Source organism: Cavia porcellus, unplaced genomic scaffold (assembly GCF_034190915.1).
Source record: "Cavia porcellus strain 051 isolate PalLab524CR breed Dunkin Hartley unplaced genomic scaffold, mCavPor4.1 scaffold_25, whole genome shotgun sequence".
NCBI lineage: Eukaryota > Metazoa > Chordata > Mammalia > Rodentia > Caviidae > Cavia > Cavia porcellus.
In genome coordinates this window covers 20374827-20398210 of record NW_026947508.1, presented here as the reverse complement: position 1 = coordinate 20398210, position 23384 = coordinate 20374827, and the positions used below count along the sequence as shown (strand labels likewise).

General features: G+C 45.7%; 1 protein-coding gene across 5 annotated transcripts in view; it reads right to left on the bottom strand.

The window, feature by feature from the left end:
* Positions 1-23384, bottom strand: part of Zdhhc18 (zinc finger DHHC-type palmitoyltransferase 18) — a 43720-nt gene that overhangs the window by 5215 nt on the left and 15121 nt on the right. For 3 of the 5 annotated variants that reach the window (XM_063235841.1, XM_063235842.1, XM_063235845.1), the window contains exons 3-8: positions 7777-7926; positions 6255-6392; positions 6090-6138; positions 5469-5571; positions 3830-3942; positions 2734-2833 (exon numbers count right to left, since the gene is read on the bottom strand). In XM_063235841.1, the coding sequence (XP_063091911.1) occupies positions 2734-2833; positions 3830-3942; positions 5469-5571; positions 6090-6138; positions 6255-6392; positions 7777-7926 (653 nt within the window). Of the gene's footprint in view, positions 1-431; positions 510-922; positions 2834-3829; positions 3943-5468; positions 5572-6089; positions 6139-6254; positions 6393-7776; positions 7927-23384 lie in introns of those variants that run through there. The other 2 variants (XM_063235843.1, XM_063235844.1) reach the window with 2 other exon arrangements.

The window sequence follows — 23384 nt, the reverse complement described above, 5'->3', positions numbered from 1 at the left end:
TGGGGTGGGGACAGGCTGCCACAGCACCTGCCTCTCCCCCAGAGAAGGGCAACAGGCAATGAGGCAGGACAGAAAACAGGCAGGTGAAACAAAACTTAGCAAGAACAGAAAGCCAGGACGCAGGAGTGTTAGTGACCAAGGGCCCCTGCACACCAGGATACCACCAGAACAGGCCCAGGCACCTCAGAGCGGCCTCACCCTTCACCTCCTCTCCCAGTGGGTCAGCCGCCCTATGAGAACTATGGACTGAGCCATTTCCTCAGTCCATCCCCACCTGGGAGAGCCCTGGGGACCTTCCGCCACCAGCACACACACCACACCACACACTGGACAGATGGAGGAACCCCACGGGGAGGGCGAGGCATGCGATGAGGATGAGATGGTGTGTGAGGGCAGTGGCAGTGCTGGCCGACAGGAGAGTGTGGTCTTACCAGCTAACCCTCTGCAAAGGGGCCTGTTAGCTCCCCTCAGGCTGTGCAGGAGATGGCAAAATCCTGACAGGTGTCCTCCTGGGGGAGATACCAGAGAGGTGGGCCCGTGTTACGAGGTGTCTGGCTGGGCCCCACTGCCCGGGTGGGGCGGGTAGTGGTTACAGAGGCTCTGGCTGCCACTGGGATCTATGGTCTCAGACTCAGCTGAGCACTCACCGGGGACTGGGGAAAAGGCAGCTGGGAAAATTCAGGGGTCCCAAGCCCGAGGCAGGAGAAGGTGGAGGGGACGAAGAGGGGACAGGATGGCTCAGCCAGGAGCCCCTTCTCTCTCCCTCCAGGAGACAGTGCTCCAGGCGGGCATGGGGGTTCCAGCTGCCTGTCTTCTGTCTCCCGAGGAAATAAACACGGGCCTGTCTCAGAGAACAGGGCCTGTTGGGTCTGTCGGGGTCTCAGCAAAGAAAAAGCAAACAAAAACCAAACCAAAGCAAATCAACACTTAAAAACAAAAGTTTTATTACAAGCAGGATCAAAGAGCACTGGCTTAAATAAAAGGTAGGTGGGGGCCCCCTAGCTAGCTTCCTCCCCAGCTCCCAGGGCACCAAGGATGGCTCAGGGCTCTGAGGCGGGGTGGAGCTCTTTCTCCCTGGGGACCCAGTGGTCTCTGGAGCAAGAAAGGGTGAGACTCATCGTTGTCCTATGTCCCTTTCAGCCCACCTGAAGTTCCAAGAGGGGTTAGATGGAGAAGGCTCCATTTAGATAAGATAGAACAGCTCCCAGCTGCGAGCGGACCTTCACTTGCCTCTGGCTGCCCCTCAGCTTCCTTCCTCTGACTTTGGTGAAACCCCTCAGTTGCCAGAAACACTGTCCTTTAGACCCCGGCACTGGGTCACGCTCAGAGCTCAGAGTCGGGGGCTGGGGGTGGTTGTGGCTTGTAGGACAGCAGCCGCTCCCCAGTGCCATCACTCCTCCCACCACTCCCCGCCTCTGCCTGTCTGGGCAGGTCCCTGCTGGAAGCCTAACCTGGGGGCTGGGTGGCAGAAGGTGGTGACAGAGTCCCCGGCTACTGGCTATCTGAGGTCCATGGAGGAAGGAAAGATAAGAGGATGGGGGACTGAGCCCTAATGGGAGCCCCAGGGTGTCTTATGACTAATGTACATGTTCCCTGTCTCCATGGCTCAGGCTATTCCTGACCCCAACAGTGATGGTGGAAGGGGGCAGCCCAGGGGAAGTGGGAGCCAGCCACGTTCATACAGGGACACACGTGAACAAACACACACCGAACACTCACAGCCAGAAAGTGTCTTGTAATAAACTTAGTATATCCAACTAGCCTTCGGATAACCCCCGCCTGGCATTACACACACAGCGACATGGCTAACTTCTTGTTCCTTTTTTTTTTCTTTTTGATATTTATATTTCTTGAGACTTCTTGTTCCTTTTTAAAAAAGGTTATGTAAAAAAGAGGTCTATAAAATTGTGCAAAATACCCAGCATTAATAAACCCGTTTCAAGTATTGCCAGCAGGAGCATAACTTGCCCATGCTCAGAGAGAAGGAACAGGCCAGGATCCTTTGTGGAGCCTCCATGGGCAGAGGTGGGTGAGGCCCCTTCCCACTGTGCTGCTTGGGACCCTGGGAGCGGAGGTTCTGGATGCCTGGCTGGCTGCTTTGCCTTCCTCAGACCCAAGCTGTGCCCCCTAACCTAGCTCTGTCTGTCCTGCTGGCCAACTTCATACAAAACCCTCAAACCCATCAAAAAAACCCAACAGAAGAAAGAACAATGATCATTACAGAGAGAAAGCAGATACTCGCAAGCCAAAGCAGCCTCGAGACTTCTCTCCTGGGCCTGTGGTCCACAGCCAGCTGAGCAGTTCTATCTCACTGACACCTCTGGGTCAGCAAGACCCAGATGTTGCCCCAGCAGGAGGCCTGGCACTCAGGTCGTACCCTCACGCACACAGGGCTCACCCTGGCACAGGCAGACACTTGGCATGTCCCCTTGGTGGCCTCCAGAGGCTCTGGCTGTCCTGTCCCTTCTGCCTCTGATGAGTGCCCAGAGGGACCTAGGACCCAAGGCTGTGGGAACCTGGGTGTGGGGCACAGAGGGTACAGCCATGGAACCATTCAGGGAAAGCCACGCAGGGAGGGAAATAAATACGAAGATTTCAGTCTTTGGCAGCCTTGCCTCCCTGGGATGGACTGGGGAGGGTCCCAGCAGGCGTGGAGGACGGCAGGTGAGTTCAGAGGGGCAGACAGGCCAGCAGGTGGCAAGCACTGGGCCGCACTCAGGGGTGGCCTCCTACCAGGCTGGCATCTGGCTTGGCTTCACAGGCTGGTTCATCGCTTCTGATGGGCGAGGGCAACACGGTGTCAGACTGCACAAATCCTCTCCGATCAATGAGACTTCCAAAACACAAGGACAGGGACATATGAGGGATGTGGCTAGTGCTAAAGCTCCAGGCCAGGGGCTGGAGGGCAGAATCCAGTTCCTGGCCAGGGAAAGACTCAGTCCCAGAAAGGCTGAAGAGGGGGAGCCACCCTCCACCTGTGGGCCCAAGTCCCTCCCTTCTGTAAGAGCTCTCTCTACCTGTTGGGCACCTGGCTGTCTATCTGCTAAGAAGCCAGGATGCAGGTGATAAGAAAAGCAGGGATGACCAGGCACTTCAGGTTAGTGAGATTCCCACAGCACTGCTTCAGGCAGGACAGGTAAATGGAATTCTAGCCGGGAGGTCCTGCCCCAAAGTGCCAACAGGCACTGCAACTTCTGTACTGGAGCTCTGGCACCCCCTGGTGTTAGGACAGAGGCTGCTTCCTGGCAGGGCTGAGCCATGGGTTCCCTTTCACCAGTAAAGTTTGGACACCTCACCCAGTGGCAGCAGGAGGGGCCTTGTGGCTCAACTGTGACCACAAGAGTCACTACGGTTATCCCTAGGGAGTAGGACCATATGTGGAATCTAGTACATATTAATATTTGTACATAATTTTTCTTTCTTTTTGGTACTAGGGATTAAACCCAGTGCCTTTGTGCTGAGCTACATTTCCAGCCCTTCCTTTGAGACAGGTTTTCCATAGGTTGCTAAATTGCTCAGGCTGGGCTTGAACTCAGAATCCTCTTGCATTAGCCTGTGAGGCAGCCGGGTTTACAGACACAGTGGTGCAACATGCCTGGCTTGTACTTAACTTTTTGCTACAAGGAGCACATATGACTAAAAATGACAAGCTGCCATCCAATTCCTTTACTTGACAAACACTAAATGCATGTAACAGGTGATGGCAGAAAGGGGGTGTCCATGGCACAGGAAAGGTCTGCTGAGGTCCAGAACCTCCTTGAAGGGAGCTGACTCACAGGGCCACCTCTCAAGGTAACCTCTTCGCTGAGCACCATCCCCACCAGCTTACCTGGGAGGTAAAGGGCCACAGAGCACAGCACAGCAGTTGGTGATAATACTTTTATGGCTGTAGGGGTTGACAGAGGCTTCACCTCCCCTCTTGCTGGACCATGAGCCTTTGATCTACAAACAGGAAGGAGGCTTGGGTCACCTACCTTTATTTTATTTTTTTGAACATGGTGCTAGGGATTGAACCAGGGCCCTATGCATGCTGGGCACGCACTCTACCACTGAGCAGCACCCAGCCCTGCTACTTCCTTCTGCTTTGTTGTCTAAGAGGGAGAAAGATGCAGAAAGCTGGCCAATTCTGAAACCAGTTCTAATTAGACTGTGGAAGGGGTATGTCTTTAACCTAGGCCTTCCAGTAATGGTATGGGGGACTGCTTGATGTAAGAGGGTTCCTAAACATGATTAGGATGCCCCAGCCAGGAGAGAAGACAGTAAAACCAAGGAGAAGCTCCCAGAGGATAGTTTGTGGGTGACCCCTCCCTCCACTGGCTAGCTACCACAGAGAGAGGGTGGAACTGGGGTCACAGGGCTGAGGCTGACTTGGCTGGGAACCCTGGCCCCAGCGCACACTAGCTCCATTCTCCTGGACAGAGCATCCGACTCTGTCCTCTTCTGAAAAATGAGGCAGTAATACTAGTTCTCGGAGAGCACTGTTGGAGCATTAGGTGATAGCTCACCCCTCTCTAGCTCTGTGAAGTCAGCTACTGAAGGAACTGAGGGGGTGAATAGTAAAGAAGCCAACTGACTGCTACCCAGAGTTCTCTACTTACTGGACCATGATGCCCCTTTTTGCTCGAGCTCTATAATATCCTGCAGTCAGCACCCTGGAAACCTCTCTGGGGGATGCTGGCTGTTGTCTTTTTTGCTCTCCCCAATCACCGGGTACTTGCTACCCTGTGGTGTGTGCGGAGTTTTGTTTCTGTTTGAAGGGCTGAGGTCATAGGATGTATTTTGTACTGGATGATGGGTCCCTCTGATCATCCTCAGATGTCAGGCCAGGGAACATATGCTTCTATTTGCTTTTTATTGTTTGGAGGGTGGGAGAGGTCAAGTCTGGCCCAGGTGCTCAAACAACCTCTAGTGGTGGTGGTCTGCAGGGAATAAGTTGGGAGGCTCAATGGAGCCCCACTGTACAGTCCTGGCTATACCCCTCAATCAGGACGCCCAGGGAGTCCTAGTCACAGCTCTGTTGCCTCCAGGTGCAGGGTGGTGGAGCAGAAACAACACGTCCATGAGTTCTAGGTGCCAGGCCTGGCTCTGCCCCTTCCCAACTCTATGACCCTGAGGCACATCTTTGAATCATGCAGTGAAGAAAAAGCTTCTCTGTTCCTCTGCCCAGGTTTGGCAAAAGGACCCAAGGAAATGACAGGAACTGGAAAAAGTCCATAAGCAGTAAATGTACTAGCCAGACCCAAGTGCTGTGGCTTGAGTGTTGCCTTATGGGGCTGTGAGGAAAGCAATGTGGGGCCTTAGGAGCCCGCACTGAGGGATGGGGCATGCAGGGACCTCAGGGTATGTAGGTCTGGGCCCTGGGAGACACCTGGCTGCCTTGGCCTCCAGTCAGCTTCCCCCAGCAGAACCCCGGGCAGGACTGCACTTAGCCACCCAGGCTCCCGTGGCCCAGTGCTAGTCATACTCACATCTTCATTAGTTGTCAGGTTGGAAGCGACGAGGTAAGTGTGAAACCCTGAGAGGCCCAGGATGGACCAGATGGAGAAGAAGCATATCACCAACTCCAGCACAGTGGGCCAGTCAAGGACACACGTGGAGATGCAGGCCTAGGAGCTCACTAAGCCCATCCTTTCTCATCTGGCCTTCCCTGGAGCCACTTCCCAAGGAGGGGACACAGTCTGGGACCTTCCTATGGCCCAGTCATGACTTCTCAACAGGATTACCTCCTGGGTCCTCAGGAGGGGTTAAGAGTCTCCTAAAGAGCAAGACAAAACTGGATGACAGCTGGCAAAGGGAAGCGAGGATTCCAAACACAGGGCTTGGAGCACGACATGGTCCAGGAAGCATGGTATCTTAAGGGACATGCTCTCTTCTAGGACCCTCAAGACAAGGACAGTGCCTTCCAAGAGTCCTCAGACAGCCAGGTCCATGATGCCCCATTTGGGATGGGCTCCAGCCTGGGCACAAACAGAAGCAGTTGTACACTGGAGTTCAGAGGTCAGATAAGGACTCAAGCAGTCCCCCGGGGGACCCACCCAGTGAAGGCACCTTGGTTCCCACAAGGGTTTTCCCTCACTGGCAAAGGATATCTTGCTGGTGTCTCCTTTAGAGTAGAGAGGAAGGTGCTTCCCTGAGAGCCTGGAGAGGAAGAGACAACAGAGGACACAGCTCAGAGGGGTGGTGACCCCAGACCCTTACCTGGCCCGGCTCACTGGCCACTACCCCTCCTGCTTCTCTGTGCTGTCCCAACTCACGCAGTGTCAGGTGGGTGACCACACAGGCAAAGATGAAGGCCGTAAGGAAGGAGAGGGAGAGGATGAACGCGTAGAAGAAGCGGTAGTTCCGCCTCCCCACACAGTTGCCCACCCAGGGACAGTGATGGTCAAAGCGTTCTGGAAAAGGGAAAGGGGCAACAGGTTAGTGAGGTCTGGCCTGCCACACAGGAGTTCAGAGGCTTCACCCCTCAGCTGGGGCTCGCCTGCCCTCTCACTGTCTCTGCCCCGCTGACTCCAGGCCGCTGGCCATGCCCTGTTTGTGGTCCCTTGTGCCTCAGTTCCCTCCCGCCTGACATGTTCTCCGTCTCTTGCTGGGGAACAGTAACTCCTCCTTCATGTCTCAGCTACAAAGCCACTTCCTTAAAAAGTCCCCTCTGGCCCAGACAAAAGAAGAGTCTTGGTATCTGCCCTGTCACTCCTTTTTTGCAGCTCATTGCCCATGTGGGTTTTCGCACTTATTTATGAAGGTAAGAGGCCAACTGCCCCACGAGGGGGACTGTGGGGACCTTACACCGTGCTGACTCTCCAGCACCCTATTTGAAGACCAACAGAAAGTACCTGTCTGACCTACTACTCCAGCCGTACGCCATCAGCCAATGACCTGTTCCTTGCTCTAAGACTAGGATTAGAGGCCCAGGGAGGGGTTAGGCCACTACAGAGAGACAGCCTCAGAGGCCAAGGCTGAGCTCACGCCAGCTGTATGTCCTCAGGGGTAGAAAGTCCCTGTGGGAATGTGGGTCACAAGCCTGATGCAAGCCTCATGCCAAGGCCAGCACCCTTGCAGGAGGCGGGTGGGGCAGACGCTCAGGGATGAATGACACCCACTGAGTCACCACTTCATCACTGCCTGCCGTCATGGGTGGCTCCCCACTACCTTCTTGCTTAGGGCATGCTGAGCTGGCAAGATGAGGTCACTGCCCTGGGAACTGTGCACTGTCACCATGGCTCAGCTCCCCCAGGTCTTTGCACAGCGTCTGCCTTATGATACTTCACAGAAGAGCCACCCCAGATCACCATCAGGGCTGAGTGGCCTCTAGAGAGCATTGCAGCGTGGGTCAGGCAGGCTTCAAGTCCCGGTTACATCCTCTCCACTACACTAGCTCTGGACTCACTAGCTCTGGTCCTGCCCCAACCCTGCAAACCAGATCAAGGCTGCAGAGCTGGGTGCTAAACCTTTCTCAGGCCCAAACATATCTGGGATGCTACCACTCCAGTGTCTTCCAGGGACTTGGACCTGAGGTCCAGGCTAACATGGAGGAGTGTCTGAGGGTTCTGTGTGTCCACTGTGCACTTCAGAGCTGGAGGAGAGGAACTAGCCATTCCTGGGCTGAAGCCAAGATGTCGCTGTTCACACTAACACCTTTCTCCTGGCAGGACAAATGTGGGTGAACTGGACCTGCTGCCCAACCCTGGATATTTCAGATACTGTGCATCTTGCCCTACATGTGACCTCTTGTCCCCGTGACTCTCTCTCAGGGATCCCCACAGGCCGCCCACTCACCCACACAGTTGTCACAGACGCTGCAATGTGAGGTCCGGGGTGGCCGAAACATCTTGCAGGTGAAGCAGTACTTTAACTTTACCATCTGCCCGTTGATCATTACCTCCTTTGTTCTAGGGGGTGGCCGGTATGTGGAACTTCCTGTGTTGTCTGAGGGCAAGAAGAGAGAAAGGTGTGGGGAGCCCAACGCAGCTCAGTGCAAGGAGCTCTGGCCAGAAGAAGACTCAGGGAAAGGTACGCAAAAGTAGCCAGACATGGCAGTACATGCCTGTAATCCTAGCCCTCAGGAGACTGAGGCCGGAGGATTGCTGCAAGTTCAAGGCCAGCCTGAACTACCTAGTGAGACTCTGTTTCAATCCCAACCCCACCACAACCAAAGAAAGTGCCAAGTAACATGCACAGGAGTCACTGTCCTTGGAATAAAGTGGGGATGAATCTTAAGAGCTACCAGGAACTGAAGTTTCCTATGTGTCAGGCACTGTAATACAAGTTTACATTGCTGCTCACATACCTGCTGGCCTTAGCCAACTCCGAAAAGGGCCATCAGAAGTGGAGGCCCCAGGAAGACTTAGTGAGGTGCAGGTATAGCCAGCCAAGGCTACACCTAAGCTCTAAGTTACAGAACATGCAGGCCATGAAGGAGCAAAGTGAACAGCCCCATGAGGAAACAATCAGACCTGGAGCCCATGACACCTAGCACGACAGCAGACTTACTTCGTTTTTTTTTTTTTTTTTTTTTTTTTGTCTTTTTCATTTTTGTCGGTACCAGGGATCGAACTCACGACCGCCTGCTTGCAAGGCAGGTGCTTATGCCACTGAGCTAATCCCCAGCCCCCAGACTTACTTCTTATTCAAAGCCAATGTCACTTATAAAAGAGAAAAGAGCCAGCTGTGGTGGCACAAACCTATAGTCCCAGCTACTCAGGCAGATGACAAGTTCAAGACCACCGTGAGCAATTTATGAGTTTGTGTCAAAATTTAAAAAGAAGGGGGAGGGCCTGGTAGAGGTAGAGCCTCTACCTTAGAGGTAGAGCCTTGTCCATGCACTAGGCCACGGGTTCAATCCTCAGCACCACAAGCAGGCGGGCAGGCAGGTGGGCAGTTACACACACACACACACACAGGAAAGATACAACATCCCCCTGCTTCACTGGGGATAGAATCCAGGGGCTTCACTTTGAGCTATAACCTCAATCCTCTTTTTTTTTTTTTTAGACAGGTCTTGCTATGTAGTTTAGCCTGGCTTGGATCACTTTGTAGCCCAGGTTGGCCTTGAATTTATGGCAATCCTCCTGAGTACTGGGATTACAGGTGTGTGCCACCACACTTAGCTGTAGGCTGGTCCCAGGCTTGCCTCAAAATCCATGCAATCTTCTGAGTGCTGGGATTATAGGCATGAGCCACCACACCCGGCCATGGTGATCTTCTTGCCTCAGTCTCCTAAGTGCTAGGATTACCACCACCAAGCCCAGCTTGTAAATAAACATATATATGGTATCAATTAAATACACTATTAACATTTAGGGAATTTGGGTGAACGTACAGGCATTTATTGTATTAATTGTACTTTTCTGTATGTTCAAATTTATAAGGAAGGCAGGGAAGGAGAAAGAGAAAGAGAGAGAGAGACAGAGACAGAGAGAGACTGGGAATTGAAACCAGCCCCTTTTAGTTTTTGAAAGTTTTACTAAATTTCCAGGCTAGGCTTGAACTTGTGATCCTTTTGCCTTAGCAAGTGTGTGATACCACATACATAAATTCAAGGCCATCTTGTGCAACTTGGCAAGACCTGTCTCAAAACAAACAAACAAAACCCTCAAAAATCGGACATGGGCCGGGCGTGGTGGCTCACGCCTGTAATCCCAGCACTCGGGAGGCTGAGGTGGGAGGATGGTTTCGAGTTTGAGACCAGCCTGAGCTACAAAGTGAACTCAAGGCCAGCCTAAACTGCATAGCAAGATCCCATCTCAAAAAGACAAAAAAAAAAATCAGACATGGTAGTGCCCATCTATAATCCCAGCACTTGGTACTGTAGGCAGCTAAATTCAGTAGAAATAGGAAGGCAGAGAGATAGGGCTGGGCCCTCAAGCGAGTCTGTGCAGAAGATGAGAAAGCATTAGGACTGTGGCTGGAGGTGCATCTAAAGATTAAAGTCACAATGGCTAGATTTACCCACTTCTCTAAGGGGGAAACAAGCTTGAGATTATTCCTCTCCCACTTATCAAGATTAAGACTCCAGATTACCAACCAAGATTTAATGATGTCACTCATATGCTCTTTATTTATTTATTTATTTATTTATTTATTTTTTGTACCAAGGCTCAAACTCTTACCACGTGCTTGCAAGGCAGGTACTTATGCTGCTGAGCTAAATTCCCGGTCCCCACCCATATGTTCTTGCTACAACTGGATCAATATTACCTAAGCGACTACCTGCAAACTGACTGGTTAATCATGATTTTGATCCATGTTGTACCTGCCTCATGATTTTACTCTATAAAACTTCCTTTGAGAAATGGCTTGTTGGCAACCCATTTGGGACCTCTCCTGTCTCTCAGAAGTTATTTCTATGCCCCATTCCTTTTCTCCAATAAATTTTCCTACTCTTCACCCTGTGGTTTCTTTTTTTTTTTTTTTTTTTTTTTTTTTGTCTTTTGAGACAGGGTCTGTCTACACAGTTCAGGCAGGCCTTGAGCTCACTTTGTAGCCTAGGCTGGTCTTGAACTCGCAAGGCTCCTCCTGCCTCAGCCTCCCAAGTGCTGGGATTACAGATGTGAAACACCATGCCCGGCTCACTCTGTGGTTTCTTAGAAGTCATTCTTCAATTTCAGAGAACTCAAACTGTGTGTATCTGACATCTAGCATTTGCCCCATATCAGTGATCTCTGGTAGATACCCAAAGGTTCCTCAGTGGAACTGAGTCCCAACAGCCCAACTGGGTAGCCAGCAGAAAAAAATCTCTTTCACCCCCACCGCACTCCTCAGTGAGGTGAGAGGTAACCTTCAGTGATCTTCTGGTATCCTCTGTCCCAGTGCCCAGAGATGATGGTGTTTGAGCCTTTTCTTAAAGCCTCTGTTGACAGTGGAGCTATAGATACAGACTTCAGTCTCTCTGCTAGTAAGTTAGAAGCCTGAGTTTTTCTCTAACTTGCTGGGAGTTAACTTTAGGACCATCTTGTCATTAGACTGCTCCTCCCTCCAGAAATCAGGCCCAGGCAGTTTGCAACAACTATTTGTATTTCATGGAGAAAAACAGCTATAAGAGGAATGATTATATTTGTGCCTTGTTATGCTAGGTAAGAATAAGAAAGAGATTTTAGTCACCTTTCCCTTCTTTCATCTGCAGGGAGAAAACTGATAGAGGTACTCACACTAATACGTGAATTGCGGTTGGTAGGTAATGGGTATAAATTTAACCTGTGAGTTTCAGAGATGTAGAAATTTTTGAACTTTAAAAAGTGTAGCCTTGTGTAAAAGTGTAGCTAGGAAAGGTCAGCTAGGTGATTAGACAGATAACAGGAATGTCTTGGAGACTTCTTTGCCCTAGGATCCAGGGAAGACTTTTCTCTGAGCCATTTTTACCAAATTCTCTCTCTAGAGGCGACCTCTTTCACAGGATGAAAAGTGATGCTAATTGATCTATTTGTCTCATTCTCGAAGAATTAGACAACAGTGATTTAGATCTTTTGATCATTGGTTTTGCTAGCAATGCTTCCTTCTTTAAACATGACTGTTACAGCTGGCATCAACTGCAGCTTATGCTTTCAGAAACATCTGCTAAGGAGTATGAGTTTCTGAGGGAAGACAGGGTCTCGAGCTGGTAAAAAGTGGCTGGTCCAACCTGTCCTATATTTTGGTTCCTCTCCAGACAGCTGCCACCTGCTCTGGAGTAGGTCACCTCAATGAATATCTTGGGGATATAGAAATTAAAAGGGACACAAATTTGTTTCTCTTGCATTGATGAGAAATTCAGTGTCAAAATCTCTTACTCCTTTGGCATGTATTCTTAAGCACTGGAGAGTATTCAACCCTCACATACTGAGAAGGAGCAGCTTGGTATTTTTCTGTACCTGCACATGGCCTGCCTATCCCTAGGGCCAAAAGGGAATTCAGAGGGAAGTATTTAATTATAATGCTATGTCACAATTAGATTTGTGCTGCGAGAGAGGAAAAATGGTCAGAATTGCCTTATGTTCAGACTTTCTTTGCATTAAAAAATGATCCTTGTGTTCAAAGTGTAAATGTAAATCAGGCATGGTGGCTCACACCTGTAATCCAGCATTTGTGGGAGGCTGATGCAGGAGGACCATTGTAAGTTTGAGACCAGCCTGGACTACAAAGTAAGTTCAAGGCCAGCTTGAATTGTATTGTGAGACCCTGTCTCAAAGAAAAAACAAAACAAAAACAAAATATAAATGTAAGCCATAAGAAAACCATATACCCAGGCCTTGAGGCATCCAGTATCACTAAGCCTGAAGCTGCCTTTCTTTTTTTTTTTTTTGGTCTTTTTCCTTTTTATCGCTACTGGGGATCGAACTCACGACTGCCTGCTTGCAAGGCACGCGCTTATGCCGCTGAGCTAAATCTCCAGCCCCAAAGCTGCTTTTCTTTAACCTTTGGAACCTTAGGATGAGGTTTCCAAGACAACTTTATTTTTAAAAAAATTTTTTTCGGGTCAGGGATTTAGCTTAGCTGTGTAAGCGCCTGCCTGGCAAGTGCTAAGTCATGAGTTCGATCCCTGGTGCCAAAAAAAAGAAAAGAAAAGAAAAAAAAATTTTTTTTCCCAAAACAACTTTTTTTTTGGTACTAGGGATCGAACTCATGACCTCATGCTTGTCAGGCATTTGCTTGTGCTGCTGAGCTAATCTCCAGCCCCTTTCCAAGACAACTTTAATCAAAGCCTTGCCCACCATTACTGAGTCTCAGGCTATCCCTACTTGCCCTTCTAGGCCAGTTATAATTAAAACCTTCATGAAAATTTATTCATTCTTAGCTGATTTTGTTCAAGCTCCTCAAGGACAATGTCTCTTACAGGAAGTAAGTGGGGATTTGGAACTACCCACATTCGTATGTCTTTTTTTCTGTGACCTAAAAGAGATCAAAGAAGATCTAGAAAAATTTTCAGATGATCCTGATAAGTACACTGAGGTCTTTAAAGGACTTACTCAGGTCTATGAACTAGACTGGAAAGACATGATGTTACACATAAATCAAACACCTACTTCTATTGAGAGACAACGGGTACAGACTCAGATTTGCTTAAGTGTATTACAGATACCTGGGATATGTATTTTCTTTCTTTCTTTCCTTTTCTTTCTTTCTTTCCTTTCTTTCTTTCCTTCCTTTCTTCCTTTCCTTTCTTTCCTTCCTTTCTTCCTTTCCTTTCTTTCCTTCCTTTCTTCCTTTCTTTCTTTTTGTCTTTTTCGTTTTTATCGGTACCAGGGATCAAACTCAAGACTGCCTGCTTGCAAGGCAGGCACTTATGCCGCTGAGCTAAATCCCCAGCCCCGGGGATACGTATTTTCAGAGTGGGTTTAAATAGAGCCTTGCCAGTACTGCTAGAGAGAAATTACCGAGGTGACCAGATAGAAAACTCAAAATGCCACAAACACCTCTTTGTCCTAGGGCCTAGATTTCTTCTGGACTATTACCAGTCCCTGGAAGTGATAGATCTCTTTTGTAGGCTGAGACTTAAGAGTCATTTTTTAGAAAGTAAGCCCTAGGGGCTGGGGATTTAGCTCAGCGGCATAAGCGCCTGCCTTGCTAGCAGGCAGTCATGAGTTCGATCCCCGGTACCAATAAAAATACAAAAAAAAAAAAAAAAAGAAAGTAAGCCCTAAATAACACAGTTGGAGCACCTTCATGTTCTCCCTCACATGCTTTCAAAAGGTTAAAAAGCAGACATTCAGGTTCTTTGATTACTGATTTAACTTTCTGCTTGGCAATACAATTGGAGTCAGTCATAGCTTCTATCTGCGGAGGCATGTTTTGCTGAGGATTAGAGACCTGCCATGGGAAAGCTCCTGATCTTCACTGTCTTTCTACACCTAAGATGTTAGGGTTTAGTTCCTGGGCCATAGAGCCATTCTCCTGTCTCTTCTCCCCTGCCCTGTGCCTGACAAACAATGCAGTTTCCAACTGTGTTTGATCTAAGAAAATTCTCTCCTCTGTGGGTACTAAATTTCAGGATCAAGTTTCCAGAATGTGATTTTTCCCTCCTTGGGACTCTTCCAGAGTGAAACTGACCTTCATTTATATCTAGGTCATATTCAAAAAAGTGATCTAGATTTAATCCTGAAACTCTGAAAGAATGAATGTAAAGTTTTAGTCCAAGTTTGTCTGCCTTTCAGTCTTTTGGCAGAACTAGAGATTAACTCCTCTTCCCTCTCCCTTCAATGATGCTGACTAATTTTCATTTATTTTATTTTAGTATTTTGGTCTTTTGGAGGGACAGGGTTTCACCTTGCAGTTGAGGCGGGCTTTGAACTCACTTTGTTGCCCAGGCTGGTCTCAAACTCACAGCGATCTTCTTGCCTCAGCGTCCAAGTGCTGGGATTACAGGCACACATCACTGCCGTCATCTGACTGGTTGTCATAGCACAGGACAGACTAATTTTTATAGCAGATAAGTTGATTGAGGGAACTATCAGTTTAATATAAGTCGCTATCAAAACAGTAGTTTTGGCTATTAGCTGTGACTATAAAACAACCATGGCTATCAAAGCAACAATGAGAAGCCTGTGTAGCTAGGCATTCCCATCAGATAAACTGTCAGCCTTGGGCTTATCTTAAAACTGTCCTTGCTTTCCAGATGCAGAGTATTTTTTCTTTGATGTAAATATTTTTATTTCTTCTGATTCTTATTACAAAAGATCTCTGTTAACTGACCCACAAAAAGCTCTGACTAGACTATTTATAGTTACAAACTTTAAAAACTGTAAAAGCATTATTGTAATTCAACTTAGCTAAATATATCAGAATGCATTCTGGTCTGTTAACAATTGTCTTATGTATGCATGTAGTTTTGTTCAATTTGTCACTGATTACAATACTTAGAGCTGTTTTGTTTGAGTGCAACAATTTTTCTTTTTGACTTTTTTGGATATTTAAAATATTTACTTACAGTTTACGTTATAGATAATGGCATTAGAGTTAAAGACATGGTTCCTCCCAGGCTGCCAGCTGATCTAAAAGATGTCAAGACTGGTTTTACAAATGCAACACATATTGTTGTCTGTGTACAGTGAGTTGGGAGTCTTTCATTGGTCAAGAATAAGGTGTTAATTGTTATGATCTAGTTCTCACAGGTCATGTGAAAAACTTGTTAAGATAATTAAATAAGGGCCCAATAGGCTTAGGGAAAATGCTGGACATGACTTCCCTTGGTGAATAAAGGAGCAATTGCCTGGAAACATTTTTATTCCAGTCTTTGTTCAATAAGGAGACTCCAATAATTTCCATAGCTTTATGAGAGACACACCTCAATAGATGTTGCTAAACACATTATTGTAATATGTTTACACTGGATAAATCATCAAAAGGTTAAATTTTCTGTAGGTAAAACAATGTTTTATTAAAAGCTGCTCTTGGCACAAAACTATTAAGAGACAAAGGTTTCCATACAGCTACAACATTCATTATTGCTAATCTCATGATGTCCTAAATGTATTCATTCCTTCTGTGTATAGGCCTTCTAAAATGAAAAACTAGGATATTTTAGGGTGATAATTTTTTTCTAGACTCAGGTATCTGCCTTTCTCTTGTGTTCCAGCTAGTTGTGTTTGGAGGTACATGTAAAACCAACATGAGACTATCATCAAATGATACTTTTTTTTAAAAAATTACATAATATGTACGTTATATATGTGTCACTATGCTTAGAGATGCTCAGGCAGTCCAAACAATGTCACACACTAAAAATTAAAGGATAGACATTATAAATTTCTAAGGTACATTTATAGATAAGAGTATTCTCCTTGGATGGCATCCTATTGAAGGATAACAAATTAGGTGAGAGTTTCTTTGTGTCATTTAATGTCTTGCGCTCAGATGGAGATGTTTGAATAAAAGGACTATTCTATTCTAAACAGACTTTTAAGTGTGTTACAAAGATAATGTCATTATTACTGTTATGATAAAATACTATGTGTAGCTGGGCGTGGTGGTGCATGCCTGTAATCCCAGCATTTGGGAAGCTGAGGCAAGAGGATCACAAGTTTAAGGCCAGCCTGGGCTACATAGTGAGCTCAATGCCAGCTTTGACTACACAATCAATCAATCAATCAATCAATAAATTAAATTAAAATAATAAAATACTATGTGTGGCTTTTGATTTTAAGTTTTCTCTATAAAAACTATATAACTGTTGTCTGTTAACAGTCTGTGGATTTAACTACTAAAACCATGGTTGGGAAGAAATAACAGCCCTCTGGCTGTCCTCTACATTTCAAAGTGCTTGATATCCAGATAAAATTATAATAGTTGAACTCACTGCTGCCATTGCAATATTAATATCACTGATCTCTTCTGGGTGTTCAACAACGAAAGTCTAGACCTGAACTAGAAAGGTAACTGGGCTAAGAAGACAGCCAAGGGGCTGGGGATTTAGCTCAGCAGCATAAGCGCCTGCCTTGCAAGCAGGCAGTCGTGAGTTCGATCCCTGGTACCGATAAAAAAACGAAAAAGACAAAAAAAAAAAAAAAAAAAAAGAAGACAGCCAATATTCTGGTCAACAAGGACCCAAGACATGAGGGATCATTGTCTATAGGATCCTACAACTTTAGTGAGTCACCCAACCTCCTGAGCAGGTTGGAAGAAATAACTCCAGACACATTCAGTCACCTTATCTTTGACAAAGGTGCAAAACACATTCATTGGAAGAAAGATAGCCTCTTTAATAAATGGTGCTGGGAAAACTGGCTCTGCACATGCCAAAGATTAAAATTGGACTCATATCCTTTACCGTACACTGAGCTAAATTCAGAATGGATCAAAGAATCTTAATATAAAACAGAAACATTAAATCTGCTGGAAGATAAAGCAGGTAAAACTCTTGAAGACACTAGTGTAGGCAAAGATTTTATGAACAAAACCCCAAATGCCGAGAAACCACCACAAAGAATCAACCACTGGGCTCTCATCCTATTGAAATGCTTTGACAAGGCAAGAGAAACCACCAACAGAGGGAAGAGACAACTCACAATGTGGGAGAAAATGTTTGCTAGCTGTTCCTCTGACAAAGGATTACTATTGAGAACATACAAAGAATTAAAAAAAAAAAATCAGTCCTCCCAGATTTAAAGACCCAATCCAAAAAATGGACATCTGACATGAATATATACTTCTCAGATGAAGAAACACAAACAGCAAATAAATATATGAAAAATGTTCAACATCACCGGTCATTTGAGAGATGCAAATTAAAACAATGAGATTTTACCTCACCTTGGAAACAATGGCTATTATCAAGAAATCAACCAATAAAAATGCTGGAGGACTATGAGGACTTCTCCACTGTTGGTGGGAGCATGGACTGGTGTGACAACTGTAAAATCAGTGTGGAGATTCCTCAAAAAACAGACTAGAGGTCCCATTCGATCCAGCTATTCCCCTTCTAGATATCTTCCCAAAAGATTTAAAAGCATCATATCAAAATGATATATGTGTTCCCATGTCTAGTGTAATAGATCTTGGAAATAACCTAAATGCCCATTGACTGAGGAATGAATAAAAAAGATGTAGTTTTTTTTTTGTACCGGGGATTGAACTCATGACCTTGTACTTGCCAGGCAGGTCACACTTATGCCACTAAGATAAATCCTTGGCCCAAGATGTGGTATTTTTATACAATGAAATACTACTCAGCCATAAATAAGGATAAACTGGAGACTTTCACTGGTAAATGGATGCAACTTGACACCATACTCATAAGTGACACAAATAAGACACACACATTGTATTATCTCGCTGGTGTGAGAAGCTGAAAGACATATATAAAAGACAGGATAGTTATGCTTCTGATTTCTGTAAGTTCACTGAAGAGAAAGATTTGTGCTGGTACTGTTTAGACAACTGAATGCAGATGTTTTGAGCTCTGGTTAAATGATTTGGGGATGATGCACAATGCACAATGTATGTACCATTGCTGCCCCAATTAATATGTTTTGAAATTTTGGGTTTTTTTTCTTTCTCTTTGAAATGGATTAATAAAATAAAAACAGGCAAAAAAATTTAATTTGGTCTTAAACTCCCAGCAGAAAAGTATAACCAAAAGATGTATGAAAACAATACCATAGTAACAAAAGCTAGGCACAAAAAGGGGCTCAATTGCTGGCCCTCTCTGGTAGTTTCTAGCTGATCACTGTAATGGTACATTAAAGAAGAACTACGGCTCAGCAAAAGCATCTTTAAATTCCTAGTTAAAACTGCCCTTCCAAACCACTGAACTCTCCATCTTTTATAGCTAAAACTAGAGGGACTTATGACAGGAGGTATCAGACATACAGAGGACCTCCTTTAGTAGAGGGGTCTATTAGCCAGCTGGGTGCAATCACTATTCCAGTCCCTTCACAGCAGTTTCTGGGTGTGGCTCTTCCCCTAATCTGCCTTTCCATTCTGGTGCTCATGCTTTGATTATACATGCTTTACCTTTTGGAAAACTGGTTGATTTTTGCCTAGAGGCTGCCAAATTCCAAGTGATCGTGCAGGTAGAAACAATGACAAAGGTGCCAGACTCCTTTTACGGGGACCCACTGGATTGACTTGTAAAGGGAATTCATAACTGCTAAACTGCAACATGACTTCTAGACAAAACCCATTAGATTAGCTCGCTGGAGAAGGCCCCTGACTGTGGTTTTCCCTACACTGAACCTTCTCAGCTCAAAGCAACTAGATGGAAACTAAACCTCTTTTCTCCTAATCACAGTCAGGGATATCTCTTCAGGGCAGGGAATATTATCGACAACTAAGTTAGGAAGAAATTTAAGAGTCAATCAGACAAGTTCGGGCTTTCAAGGGAGTCAGTGCAGAAGATGACAATGCATCAAAACTGGCTAGAGGTGCATCAGAAGATTAAAATCCCAGTGGCTAGACTGACACACTTCCCTAAGGGATAAACAAAAGTTTGAGGTGATTGGTACCACCCTTTTAAGATTTTCCATTATCTCATTAGGAGTGGGTCATCCTCTCCTACCTACTAAAACTAAGGCTACTGCAGATTACCAACCAGAATTAATGATGTCACCCATATGCTCTTACTACAACTAGATCAGTATTACCTAAGCAACTATCCTTACAATCTGACTGGTAAATCATAATTTTGACCCATGTTGTACCTGCCTTATGATTTTGCTCTATAAAACGTCCTTTGAGAAATGGGCTTGCTGGCAACTCATTTGGGACTCCTCCTGTCTCTTAGAAACTACTGCGATGCCCCATTCCTTTTCTCTAATACATTTTACTATTCCTAAATTCTGTTTTTTCTTAGACTACATTCTTTGATTGCAGGGAACACAAATTTGGTGTATCTGACATCTAGCATTGGGGAACTGAGACAAGAAGATCACTGCAAGTTCAAGGTCAACCTGGTCTACATAATGAGACCCTATGTTGTGGCTTGTGTCTGGATGTCCCCGGCTCCAAAGCCTCATGTAGTCATAGGTGGGGCTTTTTCAGAGGTGGCTGAATCTAGAGTGACTGATTCATGCTGCAATGCTAGGATTAAGGGTGCTAGGATTAAGGGTGGGTGATTACTAAACGAACCCACTGATTGGTTGGTACCGCCCTAATCCTGGTGGCTGGGATACAATATAAGGGACAGAAAGAGGCTTGTCTTGTCCCTTGCTTGATTTTGCTGTCTTCTGCTCACCATGAACTATTTCTCCTCTGTTAAACCATTCTGCCATGCCAATCTGCCTAGGAACGGGCCAACTATGGACTGAAACCTCTGTAAACTGTGAGCCAAATAAACTTTTCTTCCCTTAACTTATGAGTACTGGGTATTTTGTCCCAGCAACAAGAAAAATAACTAAGACATTATGTCTCAAGTAAATAAATAAATAAATAAAAGGCAGGCAGGTTATGTAGCTCAGTTATAGAGTACTTGCCTCGCATATGTTTAAACCCTGGTACCATAAAAAAAAAAAAAAAAAAAAAGATTAAGGTTGGGGATTTAGCTCAGCAGTATAAGCACCTGCGTGGCTGGTACGAGGTCATGAGTTGGATCTCTGGTACCAAAAAAAAAAAGGTTCAAAAGGAGAAATATATCTCACTGACTCATTAGACGACTCAGTATTATAAAATGATTTATTTTCCTTAAACTAATCCATAGACTTGACACAAATCCAGTCCAAAATATCAGTAGGGTCTGCTAAGTGGGCGTGAACCCTCAATCCTCTACCCTCAGCATTTTAAGTAGCTGGGATTATAGGCATGCACTACTGAGCTGAGATACTAGCATTCTTGAAGAACAAGGCTAAATAACTTATCATGCCAAACATCAATATGATATGGTTGGGTGTGGTGATACAAGCCTGTAAATCCTAGCACACGGGAGGCTGAAGCAGGAGATCTCTGAGTTTGGAGGCCAGCCTGGGCTACATGGTGAATTCAAGACCAGCTTCAACTGGAAACTCTGTCTCCAAAAAATAATAAAAACAAACAAAATATAAGAATGCTACAGTACTTAAGACAGCCTGGTTTTGGTGCAAAGCTAGAGATGCTGACTAACAAAACAGAAAAGAATCCATAAGAGCCCTAACATGTGTAGGACCCTGTGGTTTATGATGAAAGACACAGTGGTGTAGTAAGGGAAAATGGCAGAAATAAAGTGGGAGTGGGCTATGCACACCCCTTTCTTCCACCACACACAAACTTCAAATCCAGATGGACTATAGCTCTAAATGGCAAAGTATTTCATTTTTTGTTTTGTTTTGTTTTTTTTGGTACTGGGAATCAAACTTGAGATCTTGTGCTTGCAGGCAGGTACTTGTGCCACAAAGCCATAACCCCAGCCCTCAAAATGGCAAAGTTTTGGATTAAAAAGAAAATATACACATACACATTATCACATCTCTGGACCAGACAAAATTTTCTTAAGTAAGACACAAGGGAACTGGGCATGGTGGTGCACGTTTATAAGTCTTCCAGTCTGGAGGCTGGGCAGGAGGATTACCTTGAGTTCAAGCCAGTCTGAACTACACAGCAACATCTTATCTCAAAAACAAACAAAAGGCTAAACATAAAGAACAACTTGATCAACTAAATTACATCAAAATCAGAAAGTTTTGGCCAGGCATAGATGCACATGACTGTAATCAAAGTACTTTAGACTCTGTCTTTAAAAGAGAGAGAGAGAGAGAGAGAGAGAGAGAGAGAGAAAGAAAAATCAGGGCATTTTCTTCAGGTAAAGATATCAATACAAGAATGAAAAGGTAACTTCAGAGAAGAAAAAATGAATTTATATCTAAGATACTTAAGGCATTTCTATATGTCAGTAAGAAAAAGTCAGACAAATACAAATGTGGACAAATACAAATATTGGACAAAGCAAGCATTTCATAAAAGAGGGTATCCAGCTAGCTTGGTGGTGCACACCAGTAAGCCCCGCCCTCTGAGAGGCCAAGGCAGGAGGATCACAAGCTCAATCCCACCATCAACATAGTGACTTAGCAAGACCCTGTCTCAGAATGAAAAATAAAAAGGCCTGTAGCTCAGCGTAAAGGCCCTGGGCTCAATCCCTGTTAAGAAAAAAAAAAAAAAAAAGAACTGCCCAAATGGTCAATACACATAATAAAAAGTGCCTGAGCTAGGTGTGATAGTGCACATCTATAATCCTAGCAGTCTGGAGGGTGACGCAGGAGGACTGCCAGGAGTTCAAGCCCAGCCTAGGCTATGATACAAACAACGATGACAACAAAACATGTGTTTGTATTCATTAGTTAGCAAGGAAATACAAATTAAAACCACAATATGCTACTACTGCATACGCACCAGAATGGCCAAAATAAGAAATATTTAAAATATTGGCAAAAAAAAAGAAAAAAGAAAAAAACATGCAACTAGAAATCCCATACGACCACGTGGACAAGTGCTTGGCAACAGCTACCAAAGCAGAGCATTTGCACACGCAGCATCCCACTGCCAGCACCTGCCTAACAGAGGTGAGTGTGAGAAGATGCACACCCAAAGACGTGCACAAGAACCTGCACAGCCAGTCTCTGCAACTTCCCAAGTGTTCCAAAGTAGAACAGATTAGAAATATGTATGTATTCACACCATAGAATTCTATACAGCAAAGCCAGGAGTGGTGGTGCTTGCCTGTAATCCTAGCACTCAGGAGGCTGAGGCAGGAGGATCACTGTGAGTTCGAGGCCAGCCTGGGCTATACAGTGAGTTCAAGCCGGCCTGAATTACATGAGGCTCTGTCTCACAAATTAAATACATAATCTATACAGCAATGAGAATCAACAATCCTCCACTACACATGACAATATGAATAAATCTTAAAGAGATTTTATAAAATGAAGAAACCAGATACCTAAGAACAATAACATTCAAAACAGGAAAAATCAACAGGATTACTGATTAGAAATAAGGATCACAGTTATCTCTAAAGGGGAACAGTGAGTGGAAGGGGTCACTCCCAGAGTACTGGTTATAAACTCCCGAGGTCTGGGTGCTGATTTGCATATAGTCAGCTTGTGAACATTCATGCACTAGAACACTGATAATGGGCAGACTTTGGGAAGTCTCTTATACTTTCATTAAGAGAAAAAAATAGAAGAAGAAAAGCTGTAGTAATTTATCAAGGGACCTACAGCTGGCACGCCAGCAGAGCAGAATCGCTGCTAGCCAGTTCTGCCATATACAAAGCCCAAAATTCCACCCGTTGAGCCTTGTGGAACCCCAGCCACAGAGAACCAAAGTTTCCAGAGGAGTGGGTCTGTTCCAGGCAAGTTGAGAATCATGTGGGGCAACCTGAGGTCCTGGGCCCTCAGCAGTGTTTCTACCTTGGCTTCTACAGGATGACGTCTCCGGTTTGGCCAATGCACCAGGCAAACTGACTGGCATGTGCCGATGAAACAGACTCCAGCCTCACATTCCCAACTGACAAAGAGACCTCTGTTAGGTTGTTCCCAATCATCTTGAACCTAACATGTTCAAAACAACAAAGCACCTGTGCATTTCTTCCCTCAGACTGGTAGCACAAGCTGGGTGTGATGGCGCACAGCGGTAGTCCCAGCTCCTCGGCAGGTGGAGGTGGGAGGACTGATTCAAGCAGCCTGGGCAACACAGTGAAACATACTCACATACATACAGCCACACACAAACAAACACCTGGCAGCACAGCAAAGGGAGGGGGCCCTGAGGCCACTGGACACACTCTGACACCTGGCTTTGTCGATGGCTGGCTGCACGCATGTCTGGTCAAATGAACTTCTCTAAGCCTGTTTTCACCCGGAAGACGGCAGGACCCAGGAGAACGGTGAGTAAGTCCTGGCTCTGTTTATTAGCTGGGTTTCTCTGATGATATGATTTGCTACAAGTGTGACTGGGAAAATGACTGCATGACCCCATGCCCCAGTTTCCCTAGTCATAGAAAGGGATAA